Source organism: Athene cunicularia (genome assembly GCF_003259725.1).
Source record: "Athene cunicularia isolate RWA chromosome 3 unlocalized genomic scaffold, athCun1 chr3_part1, whole genome shotgun sequence".
NCBI lineage: Eukaryota > Metazoa > Chordata > Aves > Strigiformes > Strigidae > Athene > Athene cunicularia.
This window is the reverse complement of record NW_020799097.1, coordinates 59805618-59831634: the sequence shown is the minus strand read 5'-3', so window position 1 is coordinate 59831634 and position 26017 is coordinate 59805618. Positions and strand designations below refer to the sequence as shown.

General features: G+C 36.1%; 1 protein-coding gene across 1 annotated transcript in view; it reads right to left on the bottom strand.

Annotated features, from left to right (window-relative positions):
• Positions 1-26017, bottom strand: part of LAMA2 (laminin subunit alpha 2) — a 303552-nt gene that overhangs the window by 68915 nt on the left and 208620 nt on the right. Inside the window, exons 34-41 of the mRNA XM_026844883.1 lie at positions 23882-24024; positions 23249-23347; positions 17877-17988; positions 13226-13388; positions 8515-8725; positions 6819-6935; positions 5499-5662; positions 1832-1970 (exon numbers count right to left, since the gene is read on the bottom strand). Of these exons, the coding sequence (XP_026700684.1) occupies positions 1832-1970; positions 5499-5662; positions 6819-6935; positions 8515-8725; positions 13226-13388; positions 17877-17988; positions 23249-23347; positions 23882-24024 (1148 nt within the window). The remainder of the gene's footprint in view (positions 1-1831; positions 1971-5498; positions 5663-6818; positions 6936-8514; positions 8726-13225; positions 13389-17876; positions 17989-23248; positions 23348-23881; positions 24025-26017) is intronic.

Here is a 26017-nt window from a genome sequence, read left to right as displayed (position 1 = left end):
TAGGATGAACAAACCTTCAACAGACTTTGCATAAAACCAGAAAAATAGAATAGCAAAATGATGATTGAACTTCATAATTAACATAGCTTTAGAATCTGGCCTGAAATCCTGACATGATCATTTACCAAAATAATGGTTAAAATCCACTTTGCTCTGCAGCAATTTGATGGTAAACCACTGATTACCTCTACTCTATATCAACTACATTTAAAAGGCAGCAGCTCCCTGCATTTTTTTCTTTATTAGCTAGATCCCTGTTACACATATACAGCTCATAACAAAAATCCAAGCTCCCTCTAACGAATACATGCAATGGAGATGCTTAAAACCTCATCTTAATATCTCAGTCTCTTTCCTTGCTACTCACTTGCCTCCATTTACATCATGTTGTCCATCTTCACCTCCTTCCCTTTCAAATTACCTATCCAGTTTCCCTCCATCGTATAATCAGACAGTTCACCATTTGATATATACCCTTTTGTAGCCATATTGTAATTGCTTGCTTTGTTTCTTGACTGCTGTGTGTCATTTTTTCCTATTCAACCCCTGAAACAGCTGCCTGCCCTAATCACTGTGAGTCATCAAAGGAGCAAAAGATAGCTATCTGTATTAAATCCCAATGAGAAGAAAAAAAATCCACAGCTCCTTATTTACTTCTGCAGTGTAATTAGGAGTTCCCAGTGAAACAAATAACTATTTACAGAAAACTAGTGCATACTAATGCATGAGGTGAAATTTTTTCATCAAGAGAGAAATACAGTAATTAGTGTTATTTGAAATAGAAATTGACAATGTAAACAGACTAAAAATATTAAAATTTTTGTGCAGTTGGTTAGATCACTTCATATACAGGCCTTCACAGCATGTGATTCCTTTTGTTATTCTCATAATCCATTCAACTGAAGTAGCTCTCTGCAAGCTACTTTATTCAGGTACAAGTACTGTAACTATGTTCATCTATATGTTTCTGCATCAAACATAGGGTCTGACTATTTCATATTATATTGTCATTTCCTTGTGTTTCTGTGTGTCTGTGAAATGCACATCAGTTGCTCTCTGACTGACTTCCAGAAATTAGCTTTTAACTCTGATATTTGACATAAAAAATAATTCTGGCTATGCTCAGACCATTCTCTGCTCACCGTCTATGCATTAAGGAGCCAAGTTCCTCATTATGACTCAGGCTGGAGAGCTGGCTTTACCTTACAGTCCTATTTTTAAAAGCTCTCTCTGCTTCTTCTGAAAATTTGCATGCACTACCTCATAGTGAGAATAAGAAAACCGGCAGAGTTCACAAAAGAAGCTGTATGTTTCTATGAATAAAACTTTCCACTCTCCTCCTACGATTCTCCATTTCCAGAATTCTGCCAGGTGCATGCAGTTCATCCTACATACAGGGAAGTGCCTTTGAGCATTTTCATGGAACTAGAGGGTGAAGAGTTAATTAAGGTGTGGAGTTCTTTGGATGTGTGCAAAATATTTGTTAAATATCAACTAGCTTTACTAATTATCAAATGACCTAGAGTCCTGACTTAATGCTGTTGGCTTGAGCCACAGACAGAGCCTGAATGGCAGAAGACAGAGGGAGGAAGAATAGTAAACAAAAAGGGAAAGAAAAATAAGGAACAGAAGGTAGGAACAAATGGGGGTGTAGGCTAAAGGTGCATGTAGCTCTGACAGGGGCATAGCTTTCTGATGTCAATACAAGAACCTATGGTGGCAGGGGTCTCTAAATAAAGTCATAAACTAGCAAAACATGGATCTGAGATAAAGTGTAGCACAGTTCCACAGAAAATCTAAGCTTTCTTCCCAATTTACTTATTTTTCTTACCGCTTGCATAGCTTCATTTGCAAGAGCCTTGGCTTCCTTGGCAACTTTTTCAGCTTCATCTGTGTAATCCTTGATGTTAGTATAAGCATTGAAAGCAAGTGTGGCATTGAAAGAGAGGTTCTTGGCTTCAGCAAGGATTCTGTTGGGATGGGAAAAGTAAACACACCATTAAACCTGCTATCAGAGCTCAGCAGAATATAGTATCCTACTTTTTCAAACCAAACAGCCTGTATTTCTAAGACATTTCTTTAGAGAGCAATGCTACACTTGAGTTTTCAGGAGTTCTGGCATCATATGTTTAATGGAATTTACATTTTATCTGTGCAGAAAGACATAAAACCCGAAGTTTGCTAAAAGAGGAGATTCTGTGAGATAAAAATGGATCAGACAACTGAGAAAAGATAGTGTAGTGCTTAACACTATAGTCCAGATAACATATATTCATAACGTGGGATTATAGGTTATGTGTTGAACCAGGCAACTCAATGAATTTTGCAACATATGAACATGGTGTATCATCACAGGCATGTTTTAAAATAGACTCTCTGAACAACTATTTTCTTGGTCCAGCTGCCAAACACAGAAATGCCAGGTTTGGAGGAGATCTCACTGTCTAAACCAAATCCTAAATATTAATTTTGCTGACTAAAATGAAAAACATAAGCAATAACGCTTCATATTGAATGGGATGTTCCATTTGCATGACATACTCCATTCTAATAACTATAATTAGATTAAAAGGTAATTATAAATAATATTTCCTGGTGCAGGGACTGGAGCTCAGCTAACCTGTTCCAGGAGAATTTCTAGCCAGCAGGCTGGATAAATCACTTTTCTTTCACTCTCTCTGTATGATACATACAAATATTTTCAATGAAGAAGTACTGCACCAGAATTAACCTGAAGACATACATCTCAGTATACATTATGCCTGATGCCTGTGATGCCTTTCCTGAATAAAGGGTAAATGGGATGAAATCCCCACTTGAACTGGACAAGAATGGATTTGAACTGGGAGTTTTGCCTCTCTGGGAAATGCTGTAGTCATCAAGGTGTATGGCAATATAAGGGAGGCAGGGATTAGTTCTGCTGGGCTTGTTCCAGCTTGTATAATAAAATATGTAGTCATTGAGACAGTGCATGTGGAAGAAAGGGAAATTCATTTTCTAACCTAGTAATTAATCTATTCTCTGGGGAACTGGGACAGCTGGGCTCCAATCCTGACTTCAATGAGTATTTAATAATTTCTACAAAATTCAACAGGAAAGACAAAGGGGATGGAAGGTATACTCCCTGGACTCCACATGTAGTTAATAGAGGGACAGAGATTCCCTTTAGGCTACTGCAGAAACAGCATGACTGAACTGCCTCTGCATCGATCCTGGAAAAAGCATATCTTCTTCCTCAACTACAGATGCAGCTCACTAGGCTATAGTAAGTTTTTGTGATGCTCTGTTAGAGAAATGCCCAGCCTAGAATAGTTATCTAGCTAGTAGATCAGGTACTGCTTAGAAATATGGTTCAAATCCCTTCTGGTTAGGAGAGACCTGAACTGAATTTGCCAAATACCAATGAAGTTTACTCATGAGCAGGTGATAAGGGAGAAGCCCATACTAATACCTCCTTGTATACCAGAAAAAACAATTTTTTCTAGGTTAAATTCATGAACTATTCCATGTTCTAACTCTCAAGAGAACATCCTCACCATCAATCAATATACTATTTGAAGCCTCAGGGTGTGATTAGAGAGAAAGGGCTCTCCCTCAATTTCTCCTATAAGACGAAATGGTATGTTTCAGCAAATTTAGTATTAACTGAAAGACACCCAAGTGCCAGTTGTGAAGATAATACATTTTTCTGAATTCCTAAGACAGATAGAGCCTGCATATTCCTGTAAAGTATGGCTGTTTAATGTCAGTGCATGAAGTAAACAGCTTTATTCCAATGCAGGATTAGATAGCACCTTGGTATTTCTTTGTTCTTTGAAATTATCTATCTAACCACATTAGAAATTTTAATTTTGAATAATTTGCTTCTAGATATAATTTTTAATATCCTTGATTCTGCACTTTTTAATATATATCTTGAGAAACTGAGGTTGATGTCCAGATCAGATAGTATACATAGTACTATTATATCACAGTGATGCGACTTTAAACACTACCTTAAGCTCCTTAACACCAAACTGTCAACCTGCATGAAGACAGAAGCACATGCATGCATCTACAAAAAAGTCTATTTAGCATAATTAAAACCTCTATCTCAAAATACTTCTTGCCAATTGTCTACATTTTCTATACTTCTTAGTTCCTTCAGGCCAACTTTCCATGTATTTGGATATTTATTTCCAAATTCAGTACTGTGGTTGGATGTGACACTAGACACCTACTTTAGGCCCAGAGGTGCACCACAAACCTGATGTGTCCTAATCATAGAACACACATGCCATTTACAGAAGCCACATTTTTCTAGAAACAGTGCCCTTCAAATACTTTTTACTCAGAAAACCACAACTATCATTATTTTATGTACTCCTCAAAACATAAATTAGATTGAATATCTAGAGTTGTATGAGTACGGTGTATATGAAGCCAATAATTTTACAAGTATCAGACACTATTGGAGATAATTCTGTGCCTCTTCCTCAAAATTACAGATGATGACAAGAAAAAATGCATTACACATTTGCTCACAAGTCTTTGGGATATTAAAGTCTTCAGGCAGATTGTTGTCAGCAACAAAGAAGGAGCTTATTGTTGATGTTAAAAAAATAGTATCTCTTTTTCATTCATGTAGCCTTTTGAGAAAATAAAAACTCTGAAGCTATGCTGGGGACAGGTCCAAGAGGCAGAATATTCATGATCTATTTCTGAGTATTACTGTTGCAAATTACACTTACTATTTATGGCTTGCTTTCTTAAATGAAAAAATGCAATAAAACAAAAGAGCAATGAACTCTCCCCTCTGAAAACCCCAACAAATCCAAACCAAAAAACTCCCTTACTTTCTATTCTTTTCAGAAAACTATACTCATGATGATTTAGGAATTATCATTCTTCCGAAAGGGCTTGTGGTCATATAAACCAAGGGCATTGCAAATCTCACTTATATTTAGGAATGTGATAGTGTTAAACAGAAACTGAAATTTCTGTACTTTGGTTTAAAGATTTTGACCCATGACACCTACTCTTTTTTGGAGAGTGTTTTGGACCCACCAGAGGGATTACTGTCTGTCACTATGAGGGATTTCTGACAGTAAACTAATTAGTGCCATGATAAGGGTCTCCTACCAAAATGGTCATCTTAAAAATACTGCTTGATTTTAACAAATGTTTATGAAACATATAGTGGACTCTGTACCATAACTTCAATTTTTCTCACAGCAACATAGCAGTGAGCATATGCTAAGTTAAACTCTGTCATGAGTGTGTCTGACGGCACTGTGAGCAGTTAATGCAGCCTATAAGCATCACAAGACGTATGAAACGGCTTCCAAGAGATTCACACACATATTAACCAGCTGGATAGTCGAATACTCATACAGAACACTGGTTATTTGTATACTCCCAGACTCCCAAAGTCCAAAAAGAATGCTCTTCAATTTCTGTCAAGCAATTTTACAAACCTGCTTCATGATTTTATCATTACCAATGAATGGCTGCCTTACCCATCTAGTATTGCAGAAGATTCATTCAGCTGGGCTGCATGGTTCTCAGCTTGCAATACCTTTTCTGGAAGCATCCTGTCATGAATTTCTTGTGATAAGTCGTCTATTTTATCCTTCAGCTGATCAGACATTGGCTGTATCTTATCAGCAACACCTTCTACATACTGAAAATGAGAAAAGAAAGGCAAAAAGTGCAGCTGAATGTAAGCACTCTGTAGCCCTTTATATATATATATGTATTTTCCCTATGAGGTATTATCTCTTAACTTACCCATCCATTAAGACTTCAGGAAACTACTATGGATAGATTAAAGGAATGGCTGGACCAGAGAGCAGAAGGGAGACAAAATATTCCAAGACCTACTTGCCTCTCTTGAACTTAGTAGAAGATTTGTTTTACAATTAAGAACTGCAGCAGTTTAAAAGCTTATAAACTCTATTTTGGATTTCTTTCCTAAATGTCAGTGCATACATAGTTTCACTAAATTGTCATGGTACTCCACAATAATAACTGATCAATGACATAAGTTTCATGTTTCAGGACTCTTTGAGTGACTCCAATGTATTTTTGCTTATTAAAGTATGTTAGTAGGAACTATACTTTTTGAAGAGCTGCCCATTCCTGTTTCAGTAAGTTGTCCCAAAGTGTTTCCTTTCCCATTTCTCCAAAAAGCATTTTTCCAATCATTACCACAATTTTCAGTAAAAGACAGAAATATTTCCAGAACCAAAGATATTTCTTTTTTTTTCTTTTCTTTTTTTTTTTTTTTTTTTTTTTTGGCAGTGATCTCAAACTCTGTTGATAAAACTTCTAAGGCAGAATTTCCAAAAACATTATGTAAAATGAGAGTACAATCTTCTCCTCTCCCTCGTCTATCTAGACTTAAAATTGTTGCCACAGGCAACAAATTTTCTGAAGTTTCCTTCTGATGTGCACACACAGTATTTGTGCAGATAAATCTACATCTAGATCACAGAGTCGCAGTGAGATTGTGAATGGGTCTGCTGCATCTGCAGTTCTAAAGATAAACTCTACTGCAATCAGAATACCACGTTTATAAAAGAAGGCAGAATCCATGACAAGTTATGAGCTAGCTCTTCATGTAATCCAATGAAACACTTAAATCTCAATATTAATAATTTTTATATACCAGATTACCTTTTCTGCCTTACAGCAATGGAAAAATGATTTCTTCTAATTCAAATATTCAAACATTGATAAATAAAAAGAGAAAACAGGTGTTACTTTAATTATCTATTTTGCTTCCATAGTGATGCTCCATTGTACTAACTCTCAGATAAGGATGTCAAAACACTCACCTCTACATCTAAGCTGATTTCATTTACAAGTTTGTTGGCTTCATTAAGGATATCCTTCCCTTCCTGCAGGCTCTTTTCAACATCTTGTCTACCATCTTCTACAGCCTTCTTCTTTTTCTGTAGGATGTGTTCATACAAATTAAAATATGAGTTGTTTACTAGAACAGGAATGCCAGTTCAAATACCAGCATCCCAATACAAGACTGCATTTTGTCAACATGCCACAATGCTATTTCTGGAATTCTCCAAGCTTTCAGAGCAAACACAGTGACAACAATAAAGCACATATTATAAGATACCTTTTCCTTCTCCTCCCATCCCCAGCTTTGTAACCCCCTCCCACACAGTAGGTGTTTTGTTGCTCTATAACACAGGTAACTGACTGTAGTACTACTGAAAAAAAGAATCGGAAAGAAGTTAGAAACCTTAATCTTTATCCAGATGTGCACATTTCTCATGTTGACAATTACCTTCTCCAGCTATCAAGGCAAAATTTATCAAAATATTCTGCTGCTTTCCTATTTATGTCCACTGGTGTTTCACTCACTAGTGAATGAAAAACAAAAGATGATGGTTTGGAGCAACCTTAGGATCCTTGATTCTAAAACTAGTAAAAATACTGCATATTGTGTAGTAAGGACAGTCTGCTGAATAAGGAACTGGCAATTTCCTGTGGAAGATCTATTGAGTATCACAGATAGGAGACCAAGGCATTCTGGTGTTAAGAGTGCTGCGATGGCTTCTTGGTCAAACCAGGATCAAAATAAAGCAAAAAACTCTTCAAAACAACCAGGTTGGGCAGGACTGCTGGAAAGGGTGCCTTCACGCACTCTGATACTGTGATGCAGACAATATTTTAATAACTGAGATAGCGGGTAATTTTTCCAGCGGGTGAATTAATCCATTCACCTTTGGGAAGAAAATGCACAGAACAGAGATCACCTAACTTCTTTACAGCACTCTATTTCTTTAATTCAATCAAGCCCACAAATCTCTGCTGAGAACTGAGGTCTCGGAACTCTAACCTCATCACTGTACATGAGGTGAAAGCTCATCAAGATACAAACAGAGTTGAAACATTTATCTTCATTAGGTTGACTCTGCTCTTTATGTCTTGGTTAAATGCTTGTTAATGTACAGTATAATATGCTCTTTAAGTCTGCAATTTAAATTGAATCACAAGCAGACCCCTCTGCTATGAAGGAGATCGTTTATAACAGCTACTAACTACAGAGGATAGAATTTGATTTATTACTCTGCAATATCCACATACCCCCTCCAGTTTTCTTCCCAGGGGTTAGAGAGGAAGATGAAAGTGTAAGTTTTCTAGGAGGAAATATATGATAGCAAAGATTTTAACTGAAATACTATTTAAATCTTGAGCACAAGATTTGAATTTTACATGACTATTTATATTGGGAGGAATTTAATCTCCCCCAGAATACTAAATCCAATGCACCCTCCACTCAGTGTTTAAAAGCAGATGATATTATTTTGATAAAACGGTGGAGTAATTCTACTTATAAAATCCAATGCATTTCCTCATTCTGAGGAACATGTTTCCTGTTAATTAGATCAGATATATTTTAATAATATTTTTGGTTTGGTTCTATTTTTGTTTCAAGATTTAATCATGCAAAGTTTCGAATTTGATCAGACTCCCAAGTAATCAAGCATACAACTTGTCAGGACTCACCTCTACCATGGTCATATTTTTTTGGTTGACTGTAGATAAATGATCAGTCTCCCTAATTTTACTCATAGCTTCTCTTAGCAGATCTCGAGCATCATCAACTTTGGTGTTGTAGTTTGCTAGCTTGTCCTGGACCTCATTTTTGAGATCCTCATTTTTCTCACTAGGCTCACCAAATAATTTCTTCACTTTGTCCAAAAGATCTTCTGCGTTCCTGCAATACATCACCATCCATGAAGGCATTGAGTTCATATTCCCTACACCAAATAATCTGAATATTCTTAATAACATGCAAAGGAAACAGACTTCTAAATTAAATCTCAAAGTAACTTTCAACAGAACACATGCTTAATAAAGTGAAACAACAGTTGTTCTTAAGCGCTTTCTTAAAGAGTTTTTTTTAAATGCCACTAAGGTCCTATTTATGAAGTAGAAAATATTCAAATATTCTCCACTGAAGACCATTTTGTCTTTTTTTGTTTTTTGATAAGTTGCCATTCTTGAGATCTCATTATTAAAGCAAGGTTTTTCTGAAACATTTTAAGCTTTTCTGAACCATTTCAACTTGTCAAAAAGATTTCCTTCATTCACATTAATGTGACACGTGACACAAAGTGGTTGCCTACCTTGAACTGAGGGGGATATGTAAATTTGCCTGGTTTCAAGCTGTCTTAGGGCAGACAAACTGCTTTAGATTGTCAAAAATCATAAATACTTTCCTGTGAAATAAACAACGCCCAGGATGCTTGGATTTATGACTTCCAGTAGCCAAACAATTTTGCTTATCTAAGATAAATTCTGGGATATTTTTAATAGATTTTGGCAACACAGAAAGTTTACAAATGCCTGCTTTTGGCAGAGGATACAATATTTCTTGATCATCAGAGAGTTACTGCACTGAGTTTTAAAGGACTGGAGTACTGGAGTCTTTATGCCCTCTCATTTCTCTGCCTCATGATACCAGGCCATTGAATCACTTTCATGTAATGCAACACCACTGCATTAACACAATGATATGACAAGGACAGAAAAAAAAAGAAAAGACAAACAAAAGAGGCCCTTCCAACTGATGTTTTTTCTATTCACCTTTGGGAAGAAAATGCACAGAACAAAAGTCCTAAGTAAACAGGAATCTGTAGGGAGGTTAGATAATACCTACAGAAGAAATCTATTGCACTTTCACCCGGAAAAGATTAAATTTTTTTCCTGTCTCATTATGGCAATGGGTCTGAAGAAGCTTTGTGGAAAAGAAGAACTGTATTTTCTGAAAAACACTGCAGTTTGGCCTGCTTACAGTCAGTTCCAGTAGAAACCTTCTGAAAATAAACACATAAATAAATGCACACACAAAAAAATATCTGAGAGGTGGAAAAGACATGCTGTCAATGGGCATAATTTAGATGAAGGATATGAATTGGAGCCAAGGAAAGCCAAACTGTTACCTTAGCTTTGTGATTTTCTGAGATGGATTTGTTTTTCCATCTGCCCTGCCTTTGGTTATAAAAAAAAAAAAAAAAATCATTCATGTTGTGAATTTGAAACTCCTGGGGACAAAATATTTAATCAAAAATTAAATCCCAGTATTGACATCCTGTCATAGAAGAAGTTCAGAAAGGAATTTGGAACTTCTTCCATAATGTCTCCATTGTTCTTTGTATAAGCAGCTACTGTCTTAGACTTCTGGCAAATTTTGATACCCTTATGACTCTGCAGTACTGGAGGAACAATACAAGACAGATGGATTTCCCTTTTATGCCCTTGCCTCATAGCACTGTCCAAATTACCTATCTGTGCAGTAGTTTACCTCAAAACTCTTTATTGGTGCTCTAAAGATAACACTTCCCTATCAACCTGTTAGGCATTTTCCCCCTCTGCTCTTTCTAATGAAGTACAAGGCAATAAATCTCCTCCATGTAATCCCTTGTTTTATGTACCAGAATTTCTCTGTGACTGGACTGCACCACACTTCTTGAAATACTATCTTGCACATTTAAGTTGTGTTAATTTCATTGCTTACCTTCCTAGAAAAAGAACAAAAATATAGAAAATGCTTGAAGTGTTAGAAGAAACAATCACAGGTCTGGCCTAACACCTGGAATGCTGTATGATCTGGATCCTCAAAATGAGTACAAGGGAACAAAAGAAAGATTAGAAACTGATGAAACATGATTAAAATACCCAACTAATACAGATGAGTTAGAATTGTCTTTATCTGGTGAAGAAATGAGTTCTATAACATCATGGATAGCATGGATAAGGTGATCAACTGTCCAATGTCTCTCCAAATACAAAAATGAAAATATCAGCAATCAATGTCAAAAAACAGGAGGCATCTCTTCAAACACTGTGTGGCTGTTATGCAGTTTGCTTTTACAGGAAACTGGATGATAGAAGTTCACAGTGGCTCAAAGCCATCAGATAAATTTATAGAAGAAAAAGACAGAAACAAATAAAGCTATTCAGCATACTAAATAGAAAGATAGAATTCTGGCTCACAGCATCCCTTGATAGCAATGCAATGGCATTTAAGAAAATGTGTAGGAATGTTATAAAATATTGAAAGATTTATTTCATAAGTATGAAAAGTAAGGCAGTTTAGAACAAAAACATGTATTTTTAACAAGCTCTTTTTAGAGAGAAATTATTGACTAAGGCAACCAAATTGCAGACATGATTCGAAAAGTTGGAAGGAAAATAAATGAGGTAAAAAAGCTTCACACATAAGACAAGTTTTGCCATCTATGAAAACAAGAAGACTATACTTCATTTAACTTTTGAGAATTCACTGAAAACATAGGAGAGGTAAAAAGAATCCACTGATTCTTGTCATTCTGTTCTTGGATGAAATACTGAAAGCAGAATACAATCACTGCCAAATGACATCTAACCAAAGAGTAACCATTATTAACTACTTCAAAGTGATCATGAGACTTACAGAGATTTCAAAAAGTAAATATTTCTAAATGAGTCTGTAAGAATACAGGTGAGCATAGTGACTACACATGTGTGTGCACAGATACAGTTTTAAGATGGATTAACTTTTCTTCAGCCTTTTTCTTTGCAGAATGTATCCTATCCACTATCTTACTATATTATTTAATCAGTATTAAGAGATTTTTCTTTAAGAGGCAGTACTTTATAAAAGTTTCAGAAAACATTATCTAGGGAACTTTTCTTCCTGCCCTGTAATCCACAGTGACTAATTTTCCTTGTGTTGAGTTCAGTCCCAAAATGTCTTGGATCTCAATGACTGCCTATAAAGAGGTAATCCTATCATTAAAGTAAACCATGTAACTTTCATTGAAATCACTGAGTATATTCATGGTATAAAAAGTATTCCTTTATCAGGAAATGAAAATACTCACTTTGCACATTTTAGGACAAATGGTAAGAAGGAGAGAATTTCTTTCCCTCAAAAAAGCTCTACTGCATTTCCTACTCTAGCTATTGGGCTAGAGTAGAAAATTATTTAATGCTAGTCTGATAGTTTCATGTTGGCTGTAGCATTTGAGGACTAAGAACACCTTGTCTGAAAGGCCTCCCCGCAGTCTGCCCTAAAATTGCAGACAGCACTTTCAAAGACTTGGGTACATTTTTCTCATCCCTAGTTTTTCCTGGTTTATTTCTATGTGTGAGTGGCAAAGGGACAGAAGAGGTTCAGTGGAGTGAGGAGAAAAAGCAATAAAACATTGCTGAAACATAAGTTTGCAATATACCCTTTCTCCAGAGAAGAGAAAAGCAGAAACGTCAGAATTATGGGAAGAAATACCGTACTGGTAGGATTTTCAGAAAATGATACAGTTTCTAAAGTGTAAGATAGACAGTGCAAATCTGATTCTATACTGCTTGGAATTCTTAGCTAATCTTGTATTCTATTTATGTCTCCTTACAGTATGCACGCACCTGATAACTGACATTTTCAGGCCTGAATACCTCTATCCCAGACAGTTTTCTGAGACATCACAACTTCAATGGACCACATAGCTGCTCAGCTGGATTACCTGCTACTTTGCTCTGGTGAAGTGCTAAGCAAAACCTAGCTCTAGAAATATGCCTGGTCTGACTAATACAGAAGTAACAGACTACCAGAATTTTAACTTCAAGACAAGTATTTTTCTGTATCCGCTAAACCTTCAGCATTTTGCAAAATGCTTTATAAAGAGATGCCAATATAATTATATTTACATACTTAGTTTTCATTTTTAAAGACAGCTAAATAACCAAACCCTGGGCTTCTGAAACGTGCCACAGAGTTGGAACATTCTGATCTACACTATTTTATATATGGCAAAATACATCCTTTTGAATGCCTATGCTACTGGAAAAACTTTGCAGACAGATAATATTTTTATTAGACCAATTAGTTTTCCAGAAAAAAACTCAAGCTTCTAGACAAGCCTTTTAGTACAAATGCCATTCATTGGGTCTGAAGCAGAATTTAAAAACAAACTGAGAAAATTTGCTTAGAATTCAATTAGAAATGTTGTTGGTACCTGTGGAGCAGAGAATTAATTTCCTAGGGATTGTTTCTACATACATAAGCATTTCCAAAAATGCAAATGCTGTATTAACAAATATGAAACATCAGACTTTGCTTTCCTTCACATTTCTGTAAGCCCCAGCTTGAAAATTTGGTTGGAAAAAGATGACAATCACATTTATAAGAGAAAGGTATTATCACTGGGAGGTTGAAGACTGAGGTTTCTCTACTCACTTTAACTCATCTTGAGCTATTCTTTCTTGCATATTCAGCTCTCTGCTTCTCAGCTCTGCGATCATTCTGTCAGCCTCACTCTGCAGTTCTGGAAGACTCTTCTCCAAGGTCTCATCTTGGGTTCTGAGTGTTTCATTCAGTTTTATAGCATCTTCTTTTGCAGCTGCAGGGGCAAAAAAATATTTATGTAGCAAGTTAGTAAATAAAAACAACAGAGAGGCTTTAAGCATCTACCCATCAACTCTATCAGCAAGTGGACTGCAACTTGCACTGGTTATTCTTGCTGTGAAATATAAAGGACCATTAATCTGATGATGAGTAACAAATGAGGAAAAAGTTGTATGTTTCACCAAACCTTTTATTATATCTCAATTTTAAGCACAATAACTGAAGTGAGGAAGTCTTTATATCCAGTATAAGAAATATCTTGCTCCCCTCCTCCTCCCCCTGAAAGAAAGAATTGGCACTGAACCTTTGAAACAGCAGAAGATAATTTGGTATATTGCTCATAGAATTAAGGAGCAGGTAGTACAAGCAATGAAAATTAGATTTGAATTACTTTTGGAGAACTTCAAAATATATTATTTTTGGAATTCAGACTTAACAGTGCTAGGAATAATAAATGATTGGGAAATTTCAGAAGAAGGAGGAGAGAGAAGAAGAGTGAAAGACACCCACAGATGTCTAAACCCACTCATGTATTTAGAAGCATTTAGCCAGAAATGGAAAAGAAGGTTATGAAAGTTGGAATATATGATGGTACACTGTAAATGTATTACATTTTTGGAATAGCTGAATTATTCTTATCTGATAAAGCTGTATATATATGATATTATATTCAAGGACTGAATAAAATCTTTCTGCCATAGTGCAACACGACATAACTAGAATATACACTTTCAGAAGGAACTAGGTCATTTATGACAATCATTTCAAGGTCTTTTCCAACCTACATGATTCTGTGATTCTGTGAATCAGTTCCATCTTCAGTTTTAAAAAGTACTGCTGCCTTTCCATAGGCACAGGACTCCCAACTAACTGATTTCTCCAAAATAGCACCAGTTCCTGGTCACGTGACTACTTCTGAGTATTTTTAATTAAAACTTTAATTGAACAAATTAAAATCTGTCTTCTAGAATTCAAATTACTATTTCATCTACATATTGTGTAGTTTTAGAGCAAATTATGAAAACAATTCTAATCCAATGATGTCTTCAGTTTGCTGGTGAGAACTGAGATTTGGATCTTTAATCAAGAGTGGTTATGTGTGGGGTAGTGAGGCATGGAAAAAAATTACACTTTGCTTCTGTAAACTATGTTATGTATCATTACTAAGTTACCTCAGGCCAGGAATAGGCATATTTTTTTTTTTTTTTAATTCTGGAATAAATAGTAATTTAACCTCCCCAAATATTTACCTTCAAGGAGAAAATGGATATATTATCTCAGCTTTCAATAGATTCAGAAAAATTTATATCTAGTTTTCTCCATCCTCCTCATAACAATCTTTACTTTCTAGTCTTAGCATACTGGAAATTATCAGAGTCCAGTGGTGGTAAAAGATTTGGATGCACTGACACAGATGAACAAAAAGAAGTTCAAAGCTGAGAAAATTCCATAGTTAGGAGCAAAAATTAGTTACAGGTACTCAGAAGTTCAGAAACTCAGCAATCAGTTCAGTGGAAATGGATCGATGGTCAGAGTGTGGTTGTTAAAACAAATCGCTACGAACTTCTCACTTGCAAGAAGTTTTTATGGTTTGAAGAATTCCTCGATTCCCTGATGTTTAGGGAGGCAGCTGTCAGATCTACAATCGTGCATTTCTGACCACTGCCATTCTCAAGCATTACCTTCAGTAAATGGAAAGAAATAGGTCCTTGGATGGCATTTCATCCTAACGTTGTTGCCTACTGGCAACAAGTTCTAGGGAGCTCAAGGTCACAGATAAAGGCCTGCATTTCTAGAGATCCAAACCACTATGACTTTCAGAAGTCTATAATCTAGGAATGGGGGACGAGGATAAAGAATGTCTGCAAACTGGTTGGTCATCTCAATCAAAACATCATGAGTGGACATAAAGTCTTCAACGAACAATCTAGCAATGTCTTATAGGTCAAAAAGACTAGAAGCGAAGAAGGTATAGGGTCAACATGCAGTTCAAATGCTGTCAAATTTTAAAATAATCTAGAAGTGGCTCCAACATAAGGTAAAAGTTTATCCTCAGTTTTTGAAAGATGGTGATCTTGAACAGGAAGACATTTGAGGATGGCAATCAGAATTAAGCATATAGAAATTACCACAACTAGATGAAAAACATTCTGAAGAACTCAAGCTGGAATGGCCAGATAATGACCGTTTAGAAACTTGAAAGATCTGGTGCATGACATTGCAAATCCAGGAAGAAGAGTGTTTGATTGAGAACAAGCAAATGTAGTGCCTGAAGAAATTGGAAGAAATTGGAATTCCACTATGGCCTGAGAATTTACTTTGGAAGTAAGTGGAAAACAGGATGTGAAATAAATTAATGTAGGTGTTTGGGTTTTTTTCTTAAGTTGTATGTGTCAGACTATAGGGTTTAAGAGCAAATCCAGCTGAATATTTTCATTAATGATTCTGGGGGGGGGGAAAAAAAAAAAAAAAAAAAGAAGTCTACTGATAAAATACGCTTATGAGGAAAAGTTGAAAGACAGTCTTAGTAGAGAAGGATTGGAATGCTATGCAGAATGAACTGGGTGACCTTCAAATCTGAAGTAATCAGACCGGAATGAGATTCAATAGTAGAAAATATAAGGTTGTGAACTAAATAACAACAGAAATTTCAGCTGTAAACTATGGCTTTGTCAGATACAAGGTACAAATGAGAAGAACATAGCTATATTATGAATCTCCAATGGCACCCAGCTGTGAAAAAAACGAAATGTTATTCTAGAATGCATTAGGAGAGCTGACATAGGCATGTTTTACTGCTACTGAAGTGCAAGATACTGATGGAAGCTCTTTTCAATATCTGTTACCTGTGCTCAGGAAAGATGAACCTAATTTTGAACAGAGGAGGGGAAATTATATGAAGGTAAGGAGGAGATTTAGGAGAATATGCTTTAAGGTGTTTTAATCTAGAAAAAAAGGAGCTGAAGAGGAATATGATTCCTCTCTACAAACATAGTTGGGGGTGGGGGAGGGAGGAGAAGCACTAGGGAGAGAAAAAAACCTATTTGAAATAAGGAACAAAGTTAGCAAAAGAACATGATGATAAACTAAACATGAATATTTTTAGCTAGAAATGAGAAGGTCTGTAGTTATGAAACGTTCATAACTGCCTCCTATTCAGATTGTGTGTATTTGTGGAAACTACTTTGAAGATGAGGGTTAGAAAGTTTATGATAGCAGGGGAGTGGATGCAGCAACCCAGGAGGTATCTTTCAGTGCTGTGCTCCTGTATTTCATCTATTCTTAAAATTTTTCTTGGCCACAAGGCAAACACATTGATTTTAAAGTCTTTGTCTACTTCTAAGATACCACATAAATTTATTTAACTCCCTCAATGTCTTCTAACTCTGAACTTCCTACTGTTAATTCTGCTTAAGGAAACTTTTGTTTGGGTTACAAACACTGGGCATAAACTTTGTAGAGCAAAAAATTGGTTTAGCCCTTGTCATCCCAAATTCATCCTGAAATATGAGGAACCTGTTTTTTTGTATTAAAAAAAAAATAGATCTTGAAAACATGATTAGTTTTTCTTGTTGCTTTTCCTGCATTTACTTAATGTCAAAGTTGCACATCCTAAAGATATCCTAAATTGCGCTTCAGTTCATCTACAGAGCATGTATGGGGATGCATTACATTAAAGGCAATATAAAATGTATTTTATAGCTCTTGGACAAAAGTGGAAGCTTTCCCTTTCAATGAAACGGGCCATCAGAAGCATAACTACTGAAATCAGTAATGTAGTGGGAGTTTTATGGAACAAAGGACAGATCAGTATTTTTCAAGTAAAAAACCATGCCTGTGATTGCCAATCTTTATCATATTTTTCAGCCATTATCTTATTTAATAGCTTCCTGAAATATATAGGTCTTGCTTTTCAAAGCCATCTACAATACTTTTGCTCATAAGTCTTTACTGCATGTAAGTGCAGTGAAGCAGCTTGTGGAAGAGAGTTGGCTCCATGCCACTACTTCAGTAGGGTTAGGAGCCACTTGCAAATTCCAAGCAGCAGATGTTCATTAACAGCAAGTAGTAATGTATTTTTGAAGACATTTTGGGGAATTAAGATGAAGTGTTAATGTACCAAGTGCTAAAATTACAACAATTTTTTTTTACCAATACATGTTTTTAACTGCTTTGAAAAATAAACAAAAGCTAAGCCCTGTTTGTTACTACAACATAATAGTTCTTCAAATAACTGCAAAAATCCTGAAGGAACATACTCAATTTTCTGCTCATCTTTGTTCATAATTGCCAATACGCTGTTTATATAAACTGCATCTGTAGAATGGAAAAAGTGAAGATGACTGTAGTTTCTTCACTCAACATTTAAAGGACATGACATTTCTCAGTGCATAGACTTTCTCACTGTCTCACAGACCCTCTCCCCACCATCCTACAGTTTTCTTGAGAAACAATTGGCTTTTTTCTTCCCCCCCTCAAATACCTTCAGCAGCTTGGAGAATGCCTTTGACGAACTGTCCAAGAGATTTTGCTCGGTCATTAGTCCTCTCAGCATCTTGCCTGGTTTGCTCACCATCTGCTGTCACCTTGGTAGCCTAGTGATCCAAATTCAGGAAAAATATAATTAAAAACAGGACAAGGCTGCACTATGCGATATTCCTACCGGCTGAATCTATGTTCAAAACTTTCCTCAGGCAAAAGGCAAATCAATGAATTATTGATCAGATGCATGGGAAATGACATGATCTGTTCGAGTACACAATTAAATTTTATTACTTTTTCCTTTAAGTGGAAATTGGAAGGCTTTATTTTAGGTTCTTAGAAACCCTAGTTGTGTGCAACAGTACACGGAAGGAGACAGGATGAAATTATTCACTGAATTTGCTTAAAGAAATGTTGTTTGGAGCCTTTTAATAGATTCTTCAGGGAATACATTCCATAGTTTCACAGTTGTGCACTTTTCAATTGACAAAGTGCAGCAGATAGCATGACCTCTTTGTTTCCTCCCCGGAGGTGTTCTCAAAGAGACAGTTCATGCCAACAAGCAAGAAGAATTTTAAATCAATACATTAAATAAACCAAGAAAGGGATTAAAAAAAAAAAAAGAGTTGGGTTTTGGTTTTTTTTCAGCTCTAATAGTTGAAGTTGTTTATAACATATGGGGGGGGGGCTCAGTAATTTATTTTTTTGTGTGTAACTAAATGCTTTATAATTTTATTGAATCACAGCAGCAGGATGAAGACAGACATCTGCTGCAGACCTGGAAAACATTCTGAGGAAGGGAATCGTCTTAAGACATTCTAGTTAGCTCTCATGGTGCCTGTTTATAAAATGCACCCATTTTTACTACAAAGGAGCTGACCATTTCAAACAACAAAGCTTGTCAAACTACTGTAAAGCAAAAAAACCCCACTTTTTTTATTTGGGGATTGCATTCCCAAGAAAAGTCTCAAATCAAGGCATTATGATCTTTCAAGTCTCTGGGAAATAAATGACTAGAAGGTCAATAATTCAAAATGAGCTTAAGTTTTTCCTGACTTAAGCTGTACAAACTGTTTTCTCAGTTACACACACACACACACACACACACACACACACACATTTCAATATTAGTCAAAGAGAAGTAGTATCACTTTTACACATTTATTTTTGCCTGATTAGCCTCTAGATGGAAGCCCTCGAGATATAACATGACAGTTTGGTTTCTGAAATAAACTTCCTGGCATTATCATACCACTTACAGTTTTAGTCTACTTCAGAGTAGTTACTCTGAAGTTAATTTATATGAAAATGGTTCAGGTAAATAGAATTATACAGGAAGAATTAAGAACCCATACTGACGGAGGCAAGTCAGTTCTATTTCATCCCTACATCATCCCTACCTAGGATTTACAAACCCACTTTACCTGCCTGGATACAGAACTAAAATAATGTCACAGTGAGCTGAAAGAAGCAATTGGGATAGGAAAAAGGCAAAATTACAGAATGGTCTTGATGGACCGCTGCTCCAATCCAGCTTGGCATTTCTGATGTTATTTCATTCTTCATGTAGTTGAGAACTACCTTATTATTTATTGTCAAATCCTCCACAATCAGCCTTTTATTCTTTTGGTTTTATTTGCCTGGAGTCTTCACATTCACTTTTATTATATGCTGTAATATTTCTAAGTCCTTTACACAAATGCTGTTTTATAACTTACATATACTTTTCTTAGTTTTGATTACTTTTTCCACATTGATGTTAATTCCAACTGGCCACTTTAACCTCTCAATATTTGTGACTGAATGGCACATACAACATTTGTGTGCACATTAATCTGTCATCGAACAGTTTTCATTTCCTCTCAGTGACAGTTCTCTTTAGTAGTTAAATCCCATTCAGCTTCACTGAAGGCTTTCTGTATTTTGCCACAATTTGCTTTGCTGAAAAATAACCTTTCACTTCATTATCATCTGGTCTAGCTTTAACTCCACAGACCAAATTAAATGGCAAACATCCTTCACACTCTACTTAGCCATTTCATGGCTAATTAAAGGTTTCCATTTGTTAATAAAGTCCTACTCATTTTCTATATATTCAGTTTACTACAGTTCACCATTTCTATAAGGTCAGTCTTCAGCATCTCCTAACAGTTTAAACAGGCACAACAAACTCTTTCTGGGGGAGCAATAAGGGTCAGGCAGACCCAGATAAAACGTTTGGAATGAGTCTTCAAGAAGTCTGGATACAAATAAGACACTCTGGCATAAATGAGCTCCCTACCATTGAAACTAGTAAATAAAGTATGTGAGATCAGTGAACCTGCTTTGGTGATGTTCACAGCTTGTATTTATAGTGATGAAAGTTCCATGGAAGGCCTCGTCCCAATCTGAAGACTATTAGCCACTTAGCAACTTAGGCTATTAGCAAGTACTAGCAATTACACACACGCTTTTGTGTTGGTTTTGTTTGTGTGCTTAGTCTGAGGTCTTAATCAAGCCATATGAAACGCCTCTGGAAGGCATGTGGAGGGGAGCCCTACAGGAATTTCTCCAGCTACTGAGCTGCAGACCACAGAAGGAGGAGTAAACACAGACCTCACTGTACAGATGGAAGTTCTTGGCTCTCCCTTCAAATGCTTCCAACTACTGCAAACTATGTTGCCTCTGCTACTACTTCCAGAAATTTTTGAGCTTTAGAAATTCAGCAGTATAGGAGATATGAAAGAGGTTACAAAGTCAAAAGAAGTATTTCAATCAAGAGGAGTGATTCTGATCCCTGTCTTTCCTGAAGGCTCTGAAGGTACCTAATTGGAAGGGAAGAGGAGGTTTTGATTAAAAGCAGTGTGCTGAAAGGAAGAGTCTGAGGTCTGCCTCTGGTGGTAGATGTGGGAATGGGCATGCAAACATATAAGAATGTAATTAGTGTGGGGAAGATGTGAGGATCTTCTGTACGGCAAAACTGAATGAAGGAAAGAATATGATAAAAAAAGAAAAAAAGTGCTGCACTGATGTAAGAGATCAGTGGCTGAAAAGAGACCACAGGGAAGCAAAAACCCCAAAGGTTTTGTAATGACTAAATACCATTGTTTTCTACGTTGTATCTTAGAATGGATAGAATTTTTTTTTCATTGAAACAAACTCCTCACCGATTCTCATCAACCTTTTTCTTCATCACGACTTATTTCACTTGGAAAATTTAGTGAGCCTGCAAATCAGATGCAGGGAAAAACTTTGCTATCTATAGTTGCACAATGTGCTCCAAGTGTTAGCCATTATGTAGTTATCAGCTGTATCTTAATTTGCGAATGAGACTCGAACACACTACATCAGGACTCAACTCTTCTTTTTGGGACATTAATCCTATTTACAAACACAGAAAGAGAAGGACAGGGCTTGCCACCAGTTGCCAGTCCCCAAATTAAAAAAAACCAACTGCAATCCAGTTAACAACTCTTTGTAAGGACAACTGGAAATCATAAGGCTACTTACTGCTGCAATGGGAAATTGCAGAAAGGGAAACTAAGATTACACCTTCGACATTTTTCCTTCCAAGGCTAGTCTACAGAAAGTCAGAATTGCAACATTATTCTAGGTCATCTCCACGGAGGATTAAAATGTATTTAATTTTTGGTGGTGGTAGGAGCAATTAGAAAATAATCAACTATGCAAAGGAAAAAAAGTTGTCTTAGCCTAAGGTTCAGAAATCTTAATACAAGAAATACAATCCTCCCTTCTTGCCAGGCTGTCATGAGTTAAAAATCCACCTAGAATTAAAACTACCATAGTTATTTCTGGGGGGGGAAAAAAAAAATCGAACAGAAGTGGAAAAACAAGCTTTCTTTACACTCACAATGACAGTACATATAGATAAATACCTGTGTATGCATGTGTGTGGGGGGTGTATATAGACAAACACATATACACACGCATACGCAAACACACTACAGATGCTTTTCCTGCGCACTACCCATGATTTAATATCTTAAAAATTTAATATAATCCACACAAACAAACAAGTTTCTCTGAGAATTTTAGTTCTGTAAGCCATGAATGATTTTAGGACAGGATGCTAAAACCTTATGGGGCTTGGGTAAATTTTCTCAGGTGTAAATTCATCAGTATAGTAATCCACGTTTTCCTTATTTGGCTATTTGAATGCAGGGTAGCACAACTCATGAGTAAGATTTTTGCTAGTTCTTCATATTAATGTATTTTGAACAGCTGTATTTTTATTGTGGCTGGTCCAGTGTCCTATTTTTTTCTCCACTAGGTGGCAGAATTAATATTATTTTCTTAAACAATGTCTTTTACTGACCAAAATAAGGTCTATATTGAAATAAAACTTTCCTAATAAAAAGAGTAAATAGCACATCGATTGAAATCCAGAAGACTGTCACTACCCTCATAAATGAAATATAGAACACATATACTTAACTAAACTCACAGACCTTGTGCATATATTTGAATTCTCCCTTTAAATATTGTCCCCATTTCAATTACTTCCTTCATTGACTCTTAATGAGAAATTGTTATTTGTTAAACCAAGACTTCCATTGCCTTGCTATAAAATTTCTTAAAAATAAGTGAATCAGGCTAGGCCACCATTTGCTCTACAGCTCCTGGAGAAACAAGCCAACACAACAGATAACCCAAAATGGAAAAGGAAACTGCAAAACAGCAAAACTTTTCCTATAATGTGCTTGAGATGGTTGGCCATTAAGTAACTGAGTGAAGTCAGACTACCTGTATTGCAACAGGCGATCCCACAGAGAAAAAGGCTGAGAACTATCTTGAGACAGTCAGACTCCAGAGATTTCAAAGGCAATGATGTTGTTGATGCAGAAAGCATCAACAAAGGGATGAGACGATGTTGTTGATGCAGAGAGCAGATAGCCTTACAGAGACAGTGCTGATGTTCAGAATAAAAGGAAGGAAACCAGGCAGTTCAGTTTCTGAAAGCCTCAGCCAGTCAAAGAAAAGCACCAGATGTGAGAAACTGTAGTAATCCCATGGTTTTGTTGCCATTAGGTTCGTAACATAACCTGTAGCTGAAGCTATGAGAAAGTCCATAAATGCTCTATCAAGAACCTTCTTTCCTTTAGTGTCAGCTTTTCCATATTGGCTCATTCTTGGATGCTCTGCATGAGCATTATAAAATTTTCTTGCATCATTGTAAAGTTTTGCAGAAAATGCATCTCGATATATTGGTCCACAAAAAAAGGTTGTCAGAGGACTTGCTGCCATTTCAAACACTAAGACTGAGAAGCACCTTGTAAATAATCTATTCATTTATATTTAGTTCATATTCAGAAGATTTCTGTCTTTATGCAGCCTTAACCAAACCCATAGACCCCAGTGTGATCATAGACTTACTCTTGTCAGTAGTTCATCCATTTCTGTCACAAGGGTATCCAGATTTTCTTGTGCTAGCTTAAGAAGTCTCTCTGGTGCTCGCTGAGGTGAAAGCAAATGCTGTTGAGGAAGAGAGGAGGAACAGTGAAAGTCTGTTTTAATGGATCTCAATGCTCCCAAATATTGTAGAGAAGCATCAAAATTTTCCTTTTCATTAGGGTAAGGAACTTTGTTTTGCCATTGACTCCTGTGTCACATCCATCACACATACTTTTCTCAGGGATCGTGACAGCTTCACATAGTTTAGTGGACAACCTGTAAGTATGGTAGGGAACATACAATATAGAAAATACGTAACTGCTTTATGGACCACCACCATGAACACCATTTCATTTTATGTGACATGACTTCTTCTGTTCTTGCAGTGTAGTTCCTTGCATATGTGTACATAAATTAGTGCTGCATGATTTATTTATTAAAACAAGTCAAAATAAATAACTGTAATGATTATTTATCAACCAAAGCAAGTTTGAAGTAATTAAATCTTGAATTTTTCTTCTTCCCTGAACCTACTCATGGCAGTATGTTTGAACAGATTCAAGTATAGCTGTACTGAGGCCCTGTTATTTATGTATCTGAACACTGTGAACATACCTTTAATTCTTGCGTCATGTTCTCAAAACCAGTCAACATTTTATAAGGAGCAGGCAGTGGACCACTAAGGTTAACACTCAGAATCATCTGGTTTAGCTGATCCAGGTCACGGAGAAGGAGTCCTGTGCATTCATCATCACAAGCTGGGAGTAAGAACAGCAAAGCTTATTTTTTCCTGCTAAGTGTTTAAGAAATATATTTCAGTTAGAAATTTTATGGCACACTTACAATTCTGTGAGAGGTAGCACTAATTTCAGATAATTTACCCCCGAAAAAGAATAGTGTGAGAAAAAACATGGAAACAACAACTAGGGAACAGGAAAGACTTGGTAATGGTACAGTTTAATATAAAACATGAAGAGCAAAAATGGTAAGATTACCTCACAAAAATAGGAAATAATTAACATTGTCCATTATGGACTAGCCAATATGAAATCCTAAATTAGACAATCAACTTGGATGAAGTTTGAGAAAAGTGTACAGGTAACTTGAAAAATCTAAGGAGCAGTTTAAGAAGTATAGTATGGTTGTGAATTTGATCATAAGAAAAAACTAAAGAAATCTTACAATTCACATACTTTATTGCTACATAACAGCATGGCCAAGCAAGCTAAACTTGTAATACAGACAGTAGAAAGAGTCCAGTTAAAATTACTGATAGTTTCCTTTTAAGAAATGCTTTTCCCTACCTCCTTTCACTAACCAGCTTTTCATGTATGCCTCCTTTCTTGCAAATACTCTTTCTCATGAAAAGTAGTGGTCTGTGCTGCATATACTGAAATGAATTTGCATTTTCCCCCCTTGCTTTCTACTGATTACAACAAGAAATTCTTATAACCTTAATGTCTTGTATCATTTATACTGCAGACAGGAAAATTCTTCATCCTTTAGAACTGATTGTGGGAATGCCATTCTCTTTCCCTGGATGAAAATACTACACAGAACCGGCAAACAAACTCAGGAGATGGAGCAAACTGTGAAACAAGGAATTCACTGGTGATGTTAAGAGATATGGAGGGTTCTACCTAGAGTTTTAGAAGTATGTAATTATTTAGTTCAGCAACACTGCTAGGCAGCTCAACGGCTAAAAAACCCACACTAAATGTGTATGTTTCTGTAGAAAAAGAGAAGTAATTTTCAACAAAGAATTACATTTTTTTCCCCCTGAAATCTATTCTTCATGTAGATTAAATTTTTCTTTTCTTTAAAGCTTTCAGAGTTATCCAAAAGTTGTTCTTATTCTGTAGGTTGGCTGTTCAATATAGCAAGGAGTTGAGTCAAATACAAAGAAATGAAGAACAATGAATACTAGTTTAATACACCATGAAACTCATGTGATGATTGAAAAGGAGACAACATAGGTGATGGATTAGTGCAGTAAGAAGTGGGTGCAGAAAGTTAGATACTGTTATTTAGGACTTCCTTTTGCATTTTCATTGCTTCCACTTGCAGACTTCTTCCTCCTATTTCACAATATTTTGTTACATAAGCTGAACTGCACTGGAACTTCTCTGCAATTGTTAACTGTGGGCATGATACACTATGGTTTATGTTTCCACGTTAAATTAAAAAAAAAAAAAGAGCTTATTAACATCCCAGCCCTTGTCATCTGTGTGCTTGCTTTTAAAGGTCTGAGAGAATTAAAGGAAAAACAACTTTTACAGCAAACTGAATATTTTATATAATGAACACCTTTTCTGTACCTGGTCAAGAAGGTAAGTAGACCTGATAATTATTTTACAGGATGCAAATAAGTGATCTCAGACCTGAAAAGAGTTGGGTTTTTTGTTGGCTGTTTTTTTCTGATACATTATTTCCCTGATGAAACAAGCTAAATCTATTCACCCTCATAACTGTCAGAGTGGTCGGTAATAAAATGCTAAAGGTTTGCTATATGTTAAAGACAAACTCATTTCACACCAATAAGAAAAAAATCAAGAGCTGATAAAGAGATGAAGTATTCTCAATGAGTAAACAATTGACAAGTGAACATTCAGTATAAATTAACACATCTTGCATGATAATCAGGTTGAAAAGAGGAATGACATCAGCTGAGGACCGCAGTTGAGCAGAGACAGGACTACTCCAATACAAAGTCTGAAATCTACTATAGCTACGGGAAATATTTCAAGAGCA